This window comes from Epinephelus moara, chromosome 12 (genome assembly GCF_006386435.1).
Source record: "Epinephelus moara isolate mb chromosome 12, YSFRI_EMoa_1.0, whole genome shotgun sequence".
In the NCBI taxonomy this organism is placed as follows: domain Eukaryota; kingdom Metazoa; phylum Chordata; class Actinopteri; order Perciformes; family Serranidae; genus Epinephelus; species Epinephelus moara.
In genome coordinates this window covers 19,692,364-19,711,175 of record NC_065517.1, presented here as the reverse complement: position 1 = coordinate 19,711,175, position 18,812 = coordinate 19,692,364, and the positions used below count along the sequence as shown (strand labels likewise).

At 41.4% G+C, this 18,812-nt stretch overlaps 1 protein-coding gene across 5 annotated transcripts in view; it reads left to right on the top strand.

The window, feature by feature from the left end:
- lama2 (laminin, alpha 2) overlaps positions 1-18,812 on the top strand; it is a 322,377-nt gene that overhangs the window by 291,734 nt on the left and 11,831 nt on the right. For 4 of the 5 annotated variants that reach the window (XM_050057581.1, XM_050057580.1, XM_050057577.1 and 1 more), the window contains 4 exons: positions 6,059-6,210; positions 6,343-6,519; positions 9,950-10,139; positions 13,292-13,378. In XM_050057581.1, coding sequence (XP_049913538.1) covers positions 6,059-6,210; positions 6,343-6,519; positions 9,950-10,139; positions 13,292-13,378 — 606 coding nt within the window. The remainder of the gene's footprint in view (positions 1-6,058; positions 6,211-6,342; positions 6,520-9,949; positions 10,140-13,291; positions 13,379-18,812) is intronic. The other variant, XM_050057578.1, reaches the window with a different exon arrangement.

Sequence of the window (18,812 nt, the reverse complement as noted above, 5' to 3'; positions counted from 1 at the left end):
AAAACCCACTCCACGCCTTCTCTCCTCCCTCTTTCCGACTTGCGCCGGTAGGAGGGACGGAGGTGGGATAGAGGAGTAGCTGCGCCAGGGCGCACAGTGTGCCAAACTTACAAAATCCGCCTGGCCACACCCAGTTGGCGAAGCGCAGGTGCGCTGCGCCTCTGCCGCACCCGGTCTGCGAAACTAGAGCCCAAGGTATTCAGCGTCAGACTGTTTGGTGTGATAGAAGAATGAACAGCGAAGTAGATGAACGGCTGTGATGTTGGATATGAGCACTGCACACACAACAACAACATCAACAATAGATTTCTGGGAATATCACAACATACAAAATGGAGAATGGAGACTCCCCATGCCCTCAGAAAAAAATTTAGTTTTTAATTAAATAAAGGCTGATTCATATTCTATTCTCCTCCTTTGTATTTTATTTATATTTCTACCTTTATATAATCACGTAGTGATTGAGGTTAAGGTCTCTTTTCTAAGAGAGACCTGAATAAGAAACATGAATGAGATAAAGATAAAGCCTATGCTCAATAACACCGGCATCATCACGGCTCTATGTAATTAACAAATAGCAACGAGAGCAGGCTGTGAGTGGCTCAAATAACACTAATAAATAACATAAAATAAACAAAGTTAACGAATGAAATGAATGAATTTAACAAATGAATCACTTGGCCATAATATTGCTGTGGAGGAAGAGAATGTTGCTGACCGACTGCGGTCCCAATCCCGTGCGTCTCTCTTCCAAGATACGTCCACAGACACTAAAGGCCCGCTCTGAAGGCGCACTGGATGCGGGGATACTGAAGATGAAACGCGCCAGCTTTGAGCGCACTGGGAAGTAGAGGGCTCAGTGCGCCTTCAGACCTTGTTTGAGCTTCTTCTTTTTCTTTTTTTCTTTCATTTGTTAACTCCATCCTGTCGCTATAGGCTACATCCCGATCCCGCAGTGTTTTTTTCAGCCGCCCGTTCCCGCCCACAGCAAAGTTCAAACCACCCGCTCCCGCAAGATTTGGGTTGGGTCCCGCGGGACCCGGCGGGACCCAATCCCAATGCAGCCCTCTATATCGGTGCATCCAACACCACTAAGTACCGCCACAGACTGTCCAGGAGCTCACTGATGCCCTGATCCAGGTCTGGGAGGAGATCCCTCAGGACACCATCCGCCGACTCATCAGGAGCATGCCCAGACGTTGTCAGGAGTGCATACACACTACTGAGTCACATTATCAGTTGCTGTGATAACATTCACACAAGTTGGATCAGCCTGTAATTTCAATTTTTTACTTTGATTTTCGGTGTGATTGAAGATTGAAGAATTTGAATTCGCCCCTGATGGTTTTGGTGTCCATTGATCGTTGTTACGTCATTTTGTTTTCAACAAATTATACAGTGTACATCAGGAAAGACTTTCAACTTGAATAATTAATTCAACAAGATCTGATGTGTGAATTAAGCGTTCCCTTAATTTTTTTTGTGCAGTGTATATTAAAGCATCTGTTTACAGACTGCTGTTTTAAAGAATTAGTTTGGAATCACCACAGTCACACAAATACACAAACAAAAAATGACCAAGGCAGTCGTAGACCAGCAGCTCCTGTGTTAAGCGAGGTTAAAGCATTGTTTTCTATTAAGGGAGTCTAGAGAATAGATACGTTTCACTCTTGGTTCAGTTCCCCGTCAGAAAGGGCTGTCTGTTTGGGAAGTTCTGAGCATACGACTGGATATGTGTGACTGGGATTACACTGCACAGGTTGTGTTTGAGTTTGTAAATGGATGTTTTGATATGGTTTTTATGTTGTAAAACGCAGCCCCCTATGACTTCAATTCATCAAGAATTTTCTGTTTTTTGATTCTTTGTTCACCACGGAGGCTTGCAAGAAAAACAACAACAATAACAAAACCTGATATCAGTGTTAATGTGCAGTACATTAAACCAACCTCCCTCAAAAGTATACTGGCAAATTTAAAATGCTACTTCCCTTATAAGATTATGAATGATGTTACACGCGGCTGCTAAGTCTGAACAAATCCTCTGGCTCTGTTTGTTGTGCTAAATTGAAAAATCCAATCCCAAAACAAAAGTGTACAAGAAACATCGTGTTAGCTCTGAGGTTTGATGATACCAAACAGTTTTAAAATGAAGACATTAGATTAGATTGATTCATTAATATTGAACAAACAAGACAAACCCAGCTTTGCCCTGTCTGTATTCTGCACTGATTCCAGTTGTACGGCAACACTGGAGCATGAAACCCAGAGCCAAAATATAATCATACTTGTATGAACCTCAAAAGCTGAAAGATTTAAAATATTGAAGGTGGTTTTGCGTGAGATGTTTTTTACGTGTGTGTTTTACATGTGATTTTCATGTGAACATGTCGGTCTTTGCACGTGTGTTAGCTCTGCACTCTGTTCCATATTTGGTTTCCTGATTGTATGTCTACGTGTCTGTATGTGTGTACGTTTCCTGCAGTGTTTGAATTCATGTGTGCGTGCGAGTTCATCTGTGATAGTCTGCCTTTGTCTGTATGTGTGACATGTGTCTGCGTCTGTGCACCTGTGTGTGTGCGTGCCTTTGTATCTGTGCGAGCGTGTGTGAGTGTGTGTGTGCGAGGCGGCGCAGCGAGAGGCATGTTGTAGCTACATCTCAGTTCAATTTGTCCCCGACCTCAAATTGAAATTCCATTTTCAGGTGGTAAATTGTCTCCCACTTCGCCCTCTGGCACACAGTGAATTAAAATTCAAATTAGCCTGACCCTGCACCACTGCTCTCTAGCACCTCTCTGTCTGTCTCTCTCTTTCTCTCTCCCCCTGTCTCTATCTCGCTCGCTGTTTTGCTCTCTGCCCTCTCATCTCTTCCCCCATTATCCTCTCCTCTCTGTTCCTCTCATCTCTTGTTATCCTTTCCTCCCCGCTCTCCTCTCCACTCCTCTCCTACCTCTCTTATTTCCCCCACAGTTTCTCTCTATATACCCCTGCACCTCTCCCTACTCATCTCCCCTTTCGCCTTTGACTTTTCTCCGCTATTTAATCCCCCGTTTCTCCTCCCTCCTGTTTGTCTTTTCTCTTCCCTTCAATTCTTATCTGTCTGTTTTTTCCCCCGTCCTTCCTTTCTCCTCTTCTCCTCTTACCAACAAACATGTAAAGAATTGTGACATGCAGGAGGTGGACAAGTTTAATCCGAGTTGGCCACATAATATTTATAATGTGATGAATTACATTGTAAAAAAATCAGATGAACTTTGATTATTTAGATACTTATTTCAAAAAATGTATGCAGGGAGCAACTACCGCTGACAACTTTCTATTCAAGAACACCTGCAGCCATATTCACAAAGCTTCTGAGTACAAAGAGTTGCTCCTAGTGATGAAATTCTAAGAAAATTCTTTGAATCCTGATGTTTTCTAAGAATTTCCTCTTACAGTTAAGACTAGATTCTGGTTGAGATAAAGGTTATTCGGGGCGTCGGTGGCTTAGTGGTAGAGCAGTCGCCCCATGTACAAGGCTGTTGCCGCAGCGGCGCGGGTTCAACTCCAGCCTGTGGCCCTTTGCTGCATGTCACTCCCTCTCTCTCTCTCTCTCTCTCTCTCCCCCTTCACACTCATCTGTTCTATCAATTAAAGGCTTAAAAATGCCCCAAAAATATCTTAAAAAAAAAAAAAAAAAGATAAAGGTTATTCACAAAGCATCTTAGCCCTTAAGAGAGCTCCTAAGGTAAAAAACTGTTAATAGTAGGGAGGAGGACTTTTAGGGCCTTAAGTGTCTTAAACCAGTGGTTTCCATCTGGTCCAGCCACGAGGTCCAGATTTCCCCTTAGTCATTAGTTCAAGGTCCATGCAGTTACATATATTTACAGTGTTTTCACACTTTATCCTTTCCAGCCGTCTAAATGGACTCAGAGCGGTGACTCAGCATTTTTTCCGCATATGTGAACACTCCAAGAGAACTCAGACCCTTCTGAAGCGAATGTTTTCTGAGTTTGGTTCGCTTCAAGTCTGCAGTCAACACAAAGTGCTCCTGGTTCGCTTTGTTCTTCGTCATTGTATTTACCCTTCTAGATCACATGCTGTTGCACTGGGAAGCTTGAAAAAACAGATGAAACCACGTCAGCCTGTAACACTTGCAAGGACGCAGAACGGGGAGATGTTTGGGCCACAGAAGATACTGCACGTCTCCAGATGTGGAATGTAGAATACATCAAACAGCAACAGTGTACGGCACAGAAACGCTAAGGTTTTCCTCCAATTTTAAGTTCATCTGAAAGCGAGGGGCTTCATAACTGCAATGCAGTGCCACGTCAAAGTAAAAACAAAACTATGTCAATATATATTATATGTAGTGTGAACAGAAAGAGGACTGAGGCCCCATCAGAGCTGAAGTTGACCAGAAATAGAACTGACAATGTGAACTGAAAAAGAACTGAGTTCCTTTTCTGTTGGTCCACTTTTTGGTGCACTTTGGGAGGAGTTTGGTTCGGTATAGATTTAGTGTCATACTTGTTGTTCATTCACTCTACAGCAGGAAACGACACTTCAAAATAAACGCTTTGTGCCGGAAACTAAATGCACTTAAATGAAGTCTGTTTTTTACAAATTGAACACGTTTGCGAGTCACTTGCACTCCATTCACAGTGGACCCATGACCCACTTCTGGAACCCGACCCACTAGTTGGGAACCACTGGAGAAAATGGTGGAAATACAAAGGGGTGGGAGAAATATTCTTCAAACCCTGGATGACATTGAGTAAATAAAACGCCACAGATTAGATGGTGCAGGGATTATGTTTGTGGTCGATCTCATTAGAGATGCGCTCACATCTCCCACCCAACCCAAAACTGGTATAACGCCAGAAATGAAAGTGATAACAACACAAGATAATTGGCAACTGGACAAATGCAACAGTGCAGCAGTGATGACTTGGGTCTGTCTCAATCTTCCATCAGCAGAGTGATCACACAAACAAATAGAGATTTCACTGCCTCATATTACGACGCAGGTTATTTTATTTCAGCTAGGTGTCCTTGCAGGTTCTGTGACAACCAATCATATCTTTTAAAAAAAATGTATCATACCTGGCAGCGGAGTCGAACACACCTCCCCGCTAAGGAAGAAGTTTCTGTCCCTTACTTGCTCAGAGTTGCGCTGAGAACCACCTAAGCTAGGACTCCTTGTTAGAAATTTTTAGGCAAAGTTAAGAGCTCTGTGAGAGTGTTCTCAGAATATTTGTGAATATGGCCCCAGCTGCTGATGTTTTAAATCTGAATGTATTGTAGTCATATTGGTTTATTACTTCATAGAATTGAATTGATCTTATTTATTTATGTTTTTATGTCCAAGCTTTTTCTAGACATTCAATCCACATTAGTAAAGACAGCTGAAAGCTCTTGAAAATGATTATTATTTTTCTCTGTTTTGCCAAACTACTACCGTCAAGAATGAGCATTCACTCCCAGCTTTTAGATAGTTTTTTTTGCAATTCCACTTTTATGTTATTCCCAGGAAGCGATCCTTACTCTGATTCTTATTGCCATTTTTATTCATGATGTTATAATTGCAGTTCTGTTTACTTCTGACCTCGTGAGATATTTTATGTTATCAGTTTCGTGTTTGTGATAAGTAACACTGTTATTACTGCCTACCTTGGCCAGGAGACTCTTGAAAATAGCTTTTTTTTTAATCTCTTGAAGGTTTTCTTGGTTAAATAAAGGTTATATTAGAAATAAACACACCCACACTGACATGGGGCTTTCATTACATCAGTGCAAATGGTTATAATAACTTTTGCTCAACATCAAACTGTTCAGTATATAATAGTCTACATACAGTATAATAGCTCCTTCACACTAGCCTTTTCAGTCAGTATTTTTTGGACGAATTGGCTTTTTAGGTGGTATATACACTGTATAAGTATTGTGAAATTCAAAGCCCTTCTCTCGTAAATCAACGTGAGCTTCTTCATTTCATCTCCTCTCTCCGGCTCTGTGTCCTGAGAGCAGTACAGATGCTCAGATTTCCACAGCTAATAAAGTTTATCTCCTACTCCTGCAGCCCTACCTCTCAGTCATGCTGAACAAAGGTTCTCTAGAGGTCTTGGTGTTCACCGGCCACCACAGTCCACGTCGTGTCATCAGGCGACCTGAGCATGGCATACTGCATGATGGGAGAGAGCACTCACTGCGCATAGAGAGGCTTCCTGGCAGGTTGGTGTTGTGTGTCTATTCAGTTTATGTCCATACCTGGGCAACATAATCTGTTTTCTCTTGAAGACTTTTACACTGCATGATCAATTTAACACTTCCTGTGTGCCTGTCTCTGTGGGCGCATTTCCTCAGATCTTTCGCAGTTCAGGTGGACGAGGAGCCCAAAAGGGAGGCAGCGCTTCCCAACGACCAGCCAGTGAGCCTGCAGCGCATCTTCCTTGGTGGTATTCCCGCAGAAGTAGAGCAGACGTCCAACAGAGCCAACGTCCCATTCCAGGGATGTATATGGAATCTCATGGTCAACGCTGTGTACGTATCATCTCGTCTATGGCTCAGTCTCATTACACCCCTTGCCTCTACCACTTACCCTTCCATTTTGTGCGTTCACGTCTAGGGTTAGGGTGTCTCTAGGGTATCCCTTCTTGTTGGGATAGAGGGGTAAAGCAAAGTGTTGGAGCTACATGGCCCTCCAAACAAAAGTGCTTTGCTCTTGAGGACTCATGACAACAGTTGATAGTGTGAAACTTACGATGTGCACAAATCGCGAGCATCCGCGCTTTCCTATCTCCATCAGATAAATGGCAAATGTCATTGTGATAATACCATTGTTGCCATTCGATTCTACTTCTACGTAAACACCATTGATGTCTTCTGATGACGTATTATGGTCTTGAAAGCTTGTCCCATATTGTAGGAGAAGATTCCAACCACTACCCCTTGTAACTTTTTTCTGAGGGGCAAAGGGACGTTCGAAAATTAGGGGCAAAGGGACGTTCGAAAATTAGGTGCAGGGGTAAAAATAAGACATGGGATTGGACCTGTATATTCAGTCAGATGTCTATGAACTGAAACCCAGAGCTAAAATTAGCTTTTTCTTGAATCTGAAATATAGCTGAGTAATTTGGAGTGGTGCACTTGGTCTTATTCTTCTTATTAAATTGAAATGTAGAGTGTGTTCTGGGGGCATGATCATGCTTTGGTCTTTTTGAAGTATCAGTGTTTGAACAGAGTAGAGAGGTTTTTGTAAAAGCTCCTAACACTTAGCAGTACGTCGTAGTACGGTGACCTGAAAAACTGTGAGTGTGTATTGTTGCAGTGGCCATTTCAAAGTAAGTTTTATTTTTCAATTAACCATTAACATCCACTTCTTTCCTCCGTGTCTTCAAACTTCTTGTAGCTGAATCACACTAAAAACTAGTGACTGACCTTTTTTGCCATGAGTTTGTTTTTCCATCAGAACCAATCACATTCTGTGTTATGATCTGATCAGATGAAAATGTCTTTAAAATAACTGAAACCATTTCTTTGCTTTTGATCCATCCACAGAATAATATGGTTCTGACATGACAAGATAAATACCGAGCAAAAGAACAGAGTCAGCTTTTGATTTTGGATATTTCTCTGCCCTGCCTTCCACCATGTTGAAACACTGACGCAGGCAAAACTGACCAACTTACTTTACCTCTGTAAACTTGAACTGTTCACCTTAAATGCACTGTATTAATACTCATGCTTAAGACTGTGCAGCTTTCCCTCACTGTCCTAATGTTTATCCAATAATGTTTTCTGGCAGTGGACGACAGGCCCTCATTTTGACCTCATATACTGTTGGGTTAAAGCGTCGTTAATGTGATTGCAAGAGGTCACAATAATGCTGTTGATGATGATGATGATAAAGCCAGCGCCTCTTTCTGCCTGAACAGCAGTAATAGAGCTGTCCAACATCATAAACATACTCATAACTCAAATTACACTCCTCTCTCATCTTTGTGTGTTTATGTTTGTGTCTGTTTGTCTATCGCTCACCTCATTTCAACCCTCTCACCCTGCCACTGTAATTTCTATTTGATATACATCCGGTTGCCCGTCAGTGAGTCTTTATTGTTTTTTGTGTGTATTTTCTGTGGCTGTTCTTGAAGCACCCATCATGATAGAAGCTACCTTACGTATATTGTTTGGGTGCTATTCCTGAATAACTCCTACTATACTTCCTTTTCCTAGTGCTAATACATAATCACACCATGGTAATAGGAACCTTGTCAGTGAGTGCACTGTGGCCCTGACTCTTGATCTAGCAAAGATGTGTTAAGACACACAAAACAAATTGTAGACGCAGTGTAAAATACTAAATACAAAGTGTAAGGAAACACGAAGATATCCAGATATGCTCTGGATGGCACGAATTGCCACAGCTGAAAGCCACTAATTACGATAGTCAGTTCGGTCTGAGGATTCAGTGTTGGGGCCATGACACACCAAGCCAGCAGCCAGTTGTTAGTCAACCATCATCCTAGTTTTTGCTGTGTGCGTGTAATTGTTTGTGTTGTGGGCAAGTGCATGGTAGATCCTCTGTTCTTTCAACATCAGGTTGTGTTGTTGATGTGCTAACTGTCTCAATAGCTTCTTGAATCTGTCGTGTCTGACTTCTGGTTTCCCTTTTTGAATGATAAATACAGACTATGGCAGCCTGCTGGTGTCGAGACTTATTTCCTCTCATGCAGGTGCAGAACGTACGTGCTAGTTGGCCATCGGCTGTAGTCTTTGTGGTGTGTTCAAGTGCAACTTTTTGGCTGAGACACAAGCAAAGTGAGGAATCTCAACAGTCGTTCTTTTGTCGCCCGTAGTTTTCTGATGTTGGTTTGGTGTGTTTAGGCCTTTCAAGATTTGTCTTAGGGATGCACCGATATAGATTTTTTCAACCGATACAGATAACTGATAATGACCTGCTTGTCACGGCCAATACGATAACCGATAATTTCACATTTTTGTATATTGAAAAGAAGTGTATAGGCTGTAGTTTGTGTATAACTGAGGGTAAAAAGGGCTAAGATGTAGTTAGAAAATATGGATGATTTAATATTCCATTTTTATAAACATACCCAGTTGCTGTCTCACCATCCCATGATACACTAGCCTACATCTACCAAGTACAATAGCAATGCGCTGTTGATTCAACTCACACGTTAACATGGAACTCAGACAAACAAGCGGCTGTGTCTCACACACACGCAGCCAGAGAGGTTGCTAACTGTAGCATTACATAGCTAGCGGTTATGAATAAGTTTAACAACAGGGTCGAGCCTTTTAAAAGCTTGGTGTTGGATGTAAGCTGCTGCTGCTAATTAGCTTGTGCTAACACTATGGAGACAGTCCTTCAGCACTGTGTCTAAGCTGTTCGGCAGTCGGAGATTAGATCCTTGGTGCAATCCTGTTGTCTTCCTCTAGAACTGTGAAAGGCGTCCACTCTAGACAGCATGCTTCAGTTGTTGATGTTCTTCTTCTCTGTGTTTATGGGCGACTCTAAAACCAAGTTTAAAGGTACATGTACCACCACCCACTGTGTCGAATGTGTAGATGCTGCCCATGTTAAGTCTATGAAAGCAGTCTAGCTTTGTAATGTCTGTGCTATTTATCAGCTATAGTTTTTATTATCGCGACAATGCATAATTATTAAAATGTCCCATTATTGGCCGACAATTTATTGGCCCGATACATATCATGCATCCCTTTGTCTGTACATGTGATGAACAACTTTACTGTGTGCAACAAGGTTAAGTAGACACAAGTAGAGCCCCTCAGTGAAGTTCGTGCTCTTAAAGGAAGCCGAAAATCCACTTCCTGTAGCGATTAGTCCAAACACAGAAACAGCTCTCTGTAATTTTAGCTCATTCTGACGCGTCTGCTCCTGTCTGTGTCAGCTAATTAGTCAAGAAAATGTAACTGTCCGTCCATCTCTCAGTCTCTCAGATTTCTCCCTGCCCGTGTCCTTTGAGAATGCTGAAATCGGACAGTGCCCCAACCTCGCCCCTGAGCCGCCTCTACCTCTTCTGCCAGATGTAGAGGAGCCCGAGAAGGAAAAGGAGGACTTGAAGCCACTCACTCCTCCACTGACCCCAGCCACCACTACACCACCTACAGGTCTTCCTGCTGTAAGTGGCTCAAATTAACGTGGGAAAACACACACACGCATTTGGACTATTTAACTCTAATGGGCATAACGTTCATCATTATATTTTTCAACAGAAGGTTTTCAGGTTTTAAAAATAAATGAAATATGTAGTTAAGTAAGGGATACTTATTAAACCAGAGGGTTTTTATTTACAGTTATATGATGGCCAATACTTTTGTTTAGGTGCTGTTGGCACATGTACCTACACAGAGAAAGCACACATATTGCACATATGATACACATATGGAGATGCAATGCAGTAAAAGGAAGCACATACACCAACATGCACACACAGTTACTGAAGCGCACATGTCCTTCTCCACCATATTATTGTTTTTTTGTTTTTTTTCTGACTGTTATTCACACATACTCACACAAACACACGCCTATTTCTCTCTGTTGAAATGCAGCCATGGCCTCGCCCTGTTAGCTTAGCGCTTCATCACATAGCAGTTGTACAGTCCATTAACTCTTCTTTATAGTCCCTTTAGCCTTGAGCCACTAAACTCCACCTCTGGCAGCCTGTCATACGGTGCGGAGTCACGGCGCTACGCTACGCTAACTGTGCATGCCATTTATGTTTTATGAGCCCATGGGAGCCAAAGCACTCTCAGCTAACACTTAGCTACTATGCTAAGAGGCTGGTAGGTAGTGAGTCATTCACATCATGCCCTTAGCGTTAGGATAGGCAATATATATTTCATATATTTAATATATTATGAGCCTTACAGCAGTCATAGTTTATCAGTTACCCAGTTACCTGCTAAACTACACCTCTAAAAGGACATTGATCATGAAGCACAGAGCCAAAGAGCTGTCCCAGCTTCTCTATAACCCTGTGGTCTGTTGCTTTATGGGCTGTAAGTTCATCTGTTTTATGATACAGAGTAGACTACAGGGTGAGAGAAGCCATAGCTCTATATTATAACCAAGGCTGAAGGTAAGTTTTCATCTTATTTCAGTGAGTAATTATCGTTATAATTCATGTCTTGTTGGGTGTTTTGTTTATGTTGATCTTGTTGACTCTTGGAACAGCTAAATAATCTATACAAGCTTCACCAGACTTCAGAGGAAAATGGGAGATATTTTTAAAAACGATTAAAGTCTTTAGAGGATATTACATTTCCTCCACCAACATCACTGTTTGCAGCTTACAGAGAACCACTGAACCTGTTTACTCCTGGTATTAACTGTGTCTTGGGTGATCCAGTTACAAGTGGACAGTTTCAAGTCTGTTTGTTCATACTTGGCATTAGAAAGCATATCCACGTCTCAAGTGATCACTTATGTTTGGGTCTCACTGCCCTGCTCTGTATGCAGATAAACAGGTACATTTTCTGTTTGCAAAGACCAAATTCGTTCTTGTTTTTAACCAGTAGTAGTTAATAAACTACAGTTACAATCGTTCAAATACAGTAGCTGCTGTTACATAAAGGAGCTAAAGTACAGTTATTATAAAGTTAAATAGAGCATGGTTATAATTAAGTATAATTAGCACTATTTTAATAAAGCTAAATATTATTCTGATAAATAAAGTGCAGTTATAATGAAGTTAAATAAAGTTGTGTTATAATGAAATGATTCATAGTGGAATCACCGGTGCTTTATTCTAAAGCAGCCAGCTTGTTTCGGGCCCAAAGTGCTGTCAATACTGAAATGTTGCTGCAGGGCTGTTAAACATGACAATTTATTTACTGTGGGCGTGAACAAATCCAATAGCTCTCCAGTTCATATATTAATACTATTTGTAAGTGGCATTGGTGCTTTATGGTTGCAAAATGCCCCAAAATAGGCACAGTCTTGAGCCCTGCAAATACAAAAACACATGTGTGATGATGATTTACTCACTGTGAAACAAACTAACAGCTCTCCAGTTCATATATTTATACTATTTGCAAGTTGCACTGGTGCTCCATGGTCACAAAATGCGACTAAATCTGCACATTCTGTAGGCCTGCAGATACAAAAACACACACCTCTGCCAGTGACACTGTCATTAAACATGTTAAAAGACAAACCGTTACAGTGGCGCCTTTAAATGTGAGGATTTTTTCACTATGAGCGGGAAACAAATTAACAGCTCTCCAGTTCATATATTAATAATATTTGCAAGTCATGGTATCAGTAGCCACAATCTAGTCCTGAGGATACAAAAACGCACGCCTCACCTGCCTCTAACCCCCCCCAATGAGCCCAATGCCAGTGGCTTTAAAAAATGACCTGATCATGTTTCCCCGATTTTCACAATAAAGTCATTTTATACATCCTGCGTGTATCAATATAAGATACACAGAGTATAATTGATGTATCACCTTACCCTAATTAATACTTTTTGTGTTGTTGTGCTGCTGCACCATGTGACAGAGCTCTGCACAGAGGTTGCAACATGCATTTTTCATCAACAGCAAGAGAATATTGTTAGACCGAAAAAGTAATCATAAGTTGAATCACAGTTGACAGTCAACAACAGTCTCAGCATGCGGTTGAATAAAGAGACTTCTTTATCTCCCACTTTTCTGTCACAGCATATTCTGTACCTCTGATTCTTGAGATAGATGTGAGCACCAATTTAGAGGTTGAAGAGGCTCGAAAAGAGGCACCTTACTCCAGTGAACCTCTTAAAGAATGAAATCCTGAATCCTATTTTTCACTGTGTAATTCTTATTTACTTGGTGTTGTAGTTGATGACATCATGACAACTGCCTCTAATTAGCCTTTTAAATCACGGCTCTCTAATTCCCCTCATTCACACTGAAATTCAGCATTAGCAGTGTATAACATAGGAGAGATTCTCAGCGCCAGTTCTTTCTGTAGTGACTGGAAACAGACCTTTACTATTTTGGTGTAGAGGTAACAAAATCTAACATGGTCTGAGTCTGACAAGGTGAGAGAACCACATTTATTAAATAGTGTACAACGTCCTTACAGTAATTATGCTTCAGTTCATCGGAGCTGGAGTCTCAAAGTTTCTCCGTTACTTCATTAACCTCTTTGGCCTTTCATGTTTATGACATCTTTGCTTTCCTGTAGCTGATTGGAGGGCTGTGTGCTTGTCATAAACACTGACATCATTCTGGCTCTTTGGCTGCCACTAATCCCCTTCCTTCCCACTCCCTGACTGCTGACCTGCAGGAGGCCACGCCCCCTGCTGCACCTGCCACCACACCTACTGCTGCTGCTGCCCCGCCCACTGCTAAACAGGAGCCCAGCGCTGAAGTGGTATACATACACACACACACAAACACACTCGCATACAGTTAACACTGTTTAAAGGTGTACTATGCAAGATTGTTGGTTACTCTTTGTTAATAGGCTTGCAGCAAAAGTGATATTAAAAGCCGACCACAGATTCATTATCGTTTGGCATTTAGCCTCGCCATATTTGAGCTTTTTTGGATGCCTGCCGCTTTCAGATTCTGGCACTTGGTCGCTTCCTTTTTATAAAGCTCCAACCTCACCTGAGCCTTGTGGGGGCCCATAAACTTCCCAAGCACAGGAAATAAGAGGGAAGTGGTAAAGTACAGGCAGAGGGCAGAGTCTCTGCAGAAAAATAAACCACCACACACTTCTAATGACTCATAAGTGATAATTGGGAGGGATTAGTTCTGAGTCTAAATATTGTTTTTAGGGAAATCCTGCATAGTAGATCTTTAAAGGATAAGGCTGGTGATACTCTATATTTTTGTGATTATTAACAAAACCAACAGTTCTACTGACTTCCTTCCTTGTCTGTGGCACTGAGTGGTGGCATAAGGAAGTTACTACAGGCCCAGTTCATGCTAGTATTTAGTTGTAGATGAAGTACACACTTATACAGTACAAGTCTATTTATTTAATTGAATAGTATTTTTTAATAGTTTTCAAAGTGTATGAAAATAAAAATTCTAATTTTGATTTAATGTGAGTTCTTTTTTTAATACAGGCTGACATTCTGAAACACTCACAAGGGCCCATTCTCTGCCTAACCCATTGTTGGAGGGCCCGCTCCACCCCACAGGCCCCATTGCAAGCACACTGTCTATATTTAAGCCACTGGCACTTAGGCACAAGCCTATTGGTCCCTTCTGAAGTTGTAAATATTTAAAAATTGGTCAAAAAATGTCAGCCAAATACTGTAGATTTTCAACAAATTTTACTCTAACAGGGTTAAATAGTGTATTTGTTGGGGACTATTTTAACCCTTTGAGACATGGATAGACAGCAGTTATCTTGTGCTACATTCAGATGCCTTTTACAAGCATTTAAACCTTGCCGAGTGATTTGGATAAAAATTTCCTGCAAATTGCAAGAAAACAGTAAAAAAAAAACATACATATATACATATATATACATATATATATATATATATATTTTTTTTTTATTTATTTTTTTTTTTTTTTAATTTATTTATTTTTTTTTTTTTTTAAAAAGGAAAAAATGGCCAGGAAAATACCTTTAAAATAATTACAATTATGTTTTAGAAAAAAAAAAAAAGAAAAAAAAACTCTCCTTCAGCACTTATTTCCCCAGGCCATTTCTTTGTTTTGATTTCTTTTATTTTTAACTTTTTAAATTATTATTATTCAAGAAATTTTCCTGTAATTTTTTCAAATTTTGTGCTAATTTTTGGGTCATTTCTTGTGAAGTTGCTTGTTGCCTTTTTTGTGTGTTCTTTAAAGGGATCAGGCAAAAAGGGTTAACTGCTTTGATGCACTGTATTTGCTGCAGCAGGAGGGTGTGCATTGGTTTGACTTAAGACTTAAGTGCAAAACCCACATTCATGGTAATAAAGGCACTTGTCACTCAGTGTTGTGGCAGATGCACTGTCTTTAAATAGTTTTTGATCAACAGTGGAGAGCCATGGGCCAGAGACATGGCTTTATCAGGCTTTGGGTACATAAACAAAACTTAGTTAGTTGGATCAGTGTTGGTTTTAGTATTTTAATAGGTTTTGTTTACACTAAGAAAAACATAGAATATCATCAGACTTACCCTTTGAAACACACACACTTGTGTATAAGGTTATTAGCAATCAACCGCTGTAACTGAAAACTTGCTGACTTGCTTTCTCTACTTCCTTCATGTCTTTTTGCAGTTGATCTAGGATTTTAAAAGATGGTAGCCACACGCACAGAGCTCACTGTCTTCCACCCAAAGTGTATTTTCGCACATATTTATTTTCTGTTTTAACCTATTTTCACTCAGGGAAACTCAAAGCGAGCAAAGCTTTCTTCGTCGACCCACTTCACATTTGCACTGAGCTGCTTTGTGCAAACACAGTCTTCCACTGGTGGCCACTGACCAGCTCTTGTTAAGCAGCTGGAGGTTAAGTGCTTTGCCTAAGCAAGTCCTTGATATTAGTTATTGAGAGAGGGGAGAGCCTTTTTCGCTTGACACTCTCATAGTGAGGTGTTGTAACAGGCCATGCAGTTGCTGACTCACATAGCTATTTCTTTTCAGGTGATTAGTTTACATAGCAACATACTTAGTCTTATTTTGGCAGATGGAGCTTAGAGATATCTGCCTCTTTAGGCTCTTAGTGCAGTTGTAAAGCTATTGGATCTGCAGTTGAAGTTGAAGTTGCCTAAAGCTTTTCTAGTTTAAATTCAAGACTTAAGTTTGAACTCTATTAAGCAATATAATGACCACTGACATATGCTTAAGGAATGATGCACTTTAAGTTGGTCATGAGTTGAGCAGTGAGACACTTGTAGCTAAAGCTAATTACTACCAGAGGCCAAAAGAGAAGCTCCTCTGAAAACTACAATGAGTAGAGTGAGGACTTCTGATCTCTCAAGAGTGATGGCAACGTCTTTCACACACACACACACACACACACACACACACACACACACGCTTATACAAAATCCCGTCTAAATGACTTCAGATTCTATTGGTGTGACCTCCAACCATTCTGAATGGAAGACGGTCTTCCTATTGTTAGCTTAATGGAAAGATGCAGAGGGGATGAGAGAAAGGGAGGGAAGCAGAGGAGGATAAAAGGGGACTGAAGACAGAGAGGGGATGTGAGTGGAGAGAAAAGGTGCAGCCATGGAGGAAGAGGAGGAAGGAGAGAGAGAGAGAGAGAGGGAGGGAGAGAGTCTTTCTGAACAGAGCGGCGCCCGCCTTTTGTTGGCTTAATGGAAAGACGGAGGAGAGGAAGCTGGAGAAGAATGAAAGGAGAGGGAAGGAAAGAGCTTCTGAGCAAGTGACATCTCCCTTTTGTTAGATAGGGAGAGAATGAGAAAGAGGGAAAAAAAAAAGAGGGAGGTTGAGGAGGAGGAGCGGATATGAGGACAGAGCGCGATAAGAGGTGAGTGTCAGCTGTAACAAAGCAAGGTCACGGTGTGGGGAATGTCTTCACTTGAAAGAGAACAAGAGAGGAGAGGAGATTAAGACACACACACACACACACATAGACGTTCGGTCGTCTAAGATGCTCTCCCTTTCGCTCCAACTTTGTCTCACACTGACACTGGAGGTTTGGCAAAGCAGATTTGTTACTTAAGAGGAGATGTATTCAAGAGATGAGGGGAGATAGTAAGAACAGATAGAAGGAAGGGAAACAGAATGAGGTGAGGACAGGTAGAGACAAACAGTGGAGCAAGAAGTGAGAGTGGAGATGGTGAAGGAGTGCAGAACAGGTGAGGAAAGTTGAGGAGAGGAGGAGATAAAAAAAAAAGGTGAAGGTCTGGGAATGCCTTCCATTGTAGGCATGAGCAGGCGGCAGAAGAAATAGACAGGTGAAGAAGCAGGTGAAGGTAGAGGAGATGGACATAAAGATATGAAAGGAGACAGGAAAAGAGTTGAGATGAGGCGATGGGGCAGGAGGAGGAAAAAGATGAAGGGGATGATTAGATGGGACAGTGTTGTAATCAAGACCACGAAAACCAAGAGCAAGTCATGACCAAGACCAGGATGTATCAAAACCGAGACAACACCAAAGTCCTTTTTAAACAGAGATCACACTTTAAGCGGCTACATAATCCCTTCTCTATGCCTCCTTTGCATTTTTACATAAAACCATATGACAGCGGCATCAGTCTGCTTCAGTGTGTGATTATACACTGTGTCATGGCATCCAGCAATCGAAAGAGGCATGACAGGTCTGTCAGCATCGGCCTCTAGTGTGACATGTAACATACGCGTCAGCAGTGCTTTCTCAACAAAAACAATGCCATTAACATGTAAATAACAATCATTTGCCATCGCTGTTATATGGTGGCTGATGTCGTCCTCTGTTTGGAGGGTAAGGAGCTCCCGAATCTCTTTGTTTTCCCAATTTGCGGACATTTACGGCCACTTTTATTCTTCTTTGAGTTAGCCGCCAACTACTAACAGCTGCTTTAAAATCTCTTGGGGTGAGTTGCCAACATAATATGTAATCAAAACACACAGAACTAGTTTCGGGTCTGCTACTATCTCCATTCCTGACTTAGAGAGGAGAAGACTCTGTCCCCCAGCCCCACGATCATACCTTACATACCGAACATCAAGGCAGCATGACCACCCAATATTCCCGCCTTGAAAGGGCAGTGTAAAAGTGGCTCAAGACTTCGAATTTTGAGTCCAAGTCAAAATCAAGACCAGACCAGTGCGAGTTCCACACTGCAGGATACACTGACGATAAGAAGTGGAACTGGCCCATTGATCTGAAAAATCCACATTACCATAAAAACACCCAAATAATCCTCTTCATTAAACTCTTTTTACTGCCATATATATTTATGTGTGTGTATGTATAATAGTATCATGAGAAATGTGTGGATAAACTAATCAAAAGGCGCTGCAGAGGTGATTTTTATGTCTGGGACTTTTCCTTTGTTTTCTATAAGCAAACAAATGCAAACACTACGAAGCTGAAATCGGCTGTAGCCATCTTTATTAACACTCCTCTTTTGCACAGGCAGTTTAGTGATGCAGTTGTGGTCTTGACCAATCTTGAATAAAATCCTGAGTCCTCTTTGTCTGAGACTGAGACAAGTCCAGGTAAAATTGTAGTCATGTCTGAGATGAGACCCTCAAAATGTTGTCTCAAGACCAAAACAGATCTCAAGCATGACAACACTGAATATGGCCAGGTGGAAAAAAAGCCAGAAGACCAAGATAAGTGGAGAAAAAGAAAATAAGGCAACAGTGGTGTATAAAAAAGGAGTGAATGAGAGGAGGGGATTAGAGACAGGTTGTGGAGAACAAGTAACAAATGGGAGTAGAGGACACAACAGGATAGGAGTCAACAAGATCAGGAGAGGTGGAGGAGGAGGAGTAGAGAGAATACAGCAGAAGAAAAAGGAAAGGTAAGAGAAACTGAGAGGAGCAGGATATGACATTAGAGGTGGGTGGCGGGAGGAAAGTGAAAGAAAGGGAAGGGGTAGGAAAGATGGGAGAGGAGGCAAGGACAGGACAGTAGAGGATGGGAAGTGGAGAGGGAACACTATGCAGGAGAACTGAAGAGCAGATAAAGTTGGATAGATGAAGAATTAAAAACCAGTACAGACAAGCCTTCAAACAGAGTGGTGATGAAAGCAAAGAGGAGAAGAGTAGAAGTAGGGAAAAGGAAGGAAGGGAGTAGGAAACAAAAAGATGGAAGACAAGAGGGGGAGAGGACAAATAATTTTAAAGAAGAGCAAAAGAAAGTTGAGCTGACGGGAGAGGAAGAGGAAGAAATGAAAGG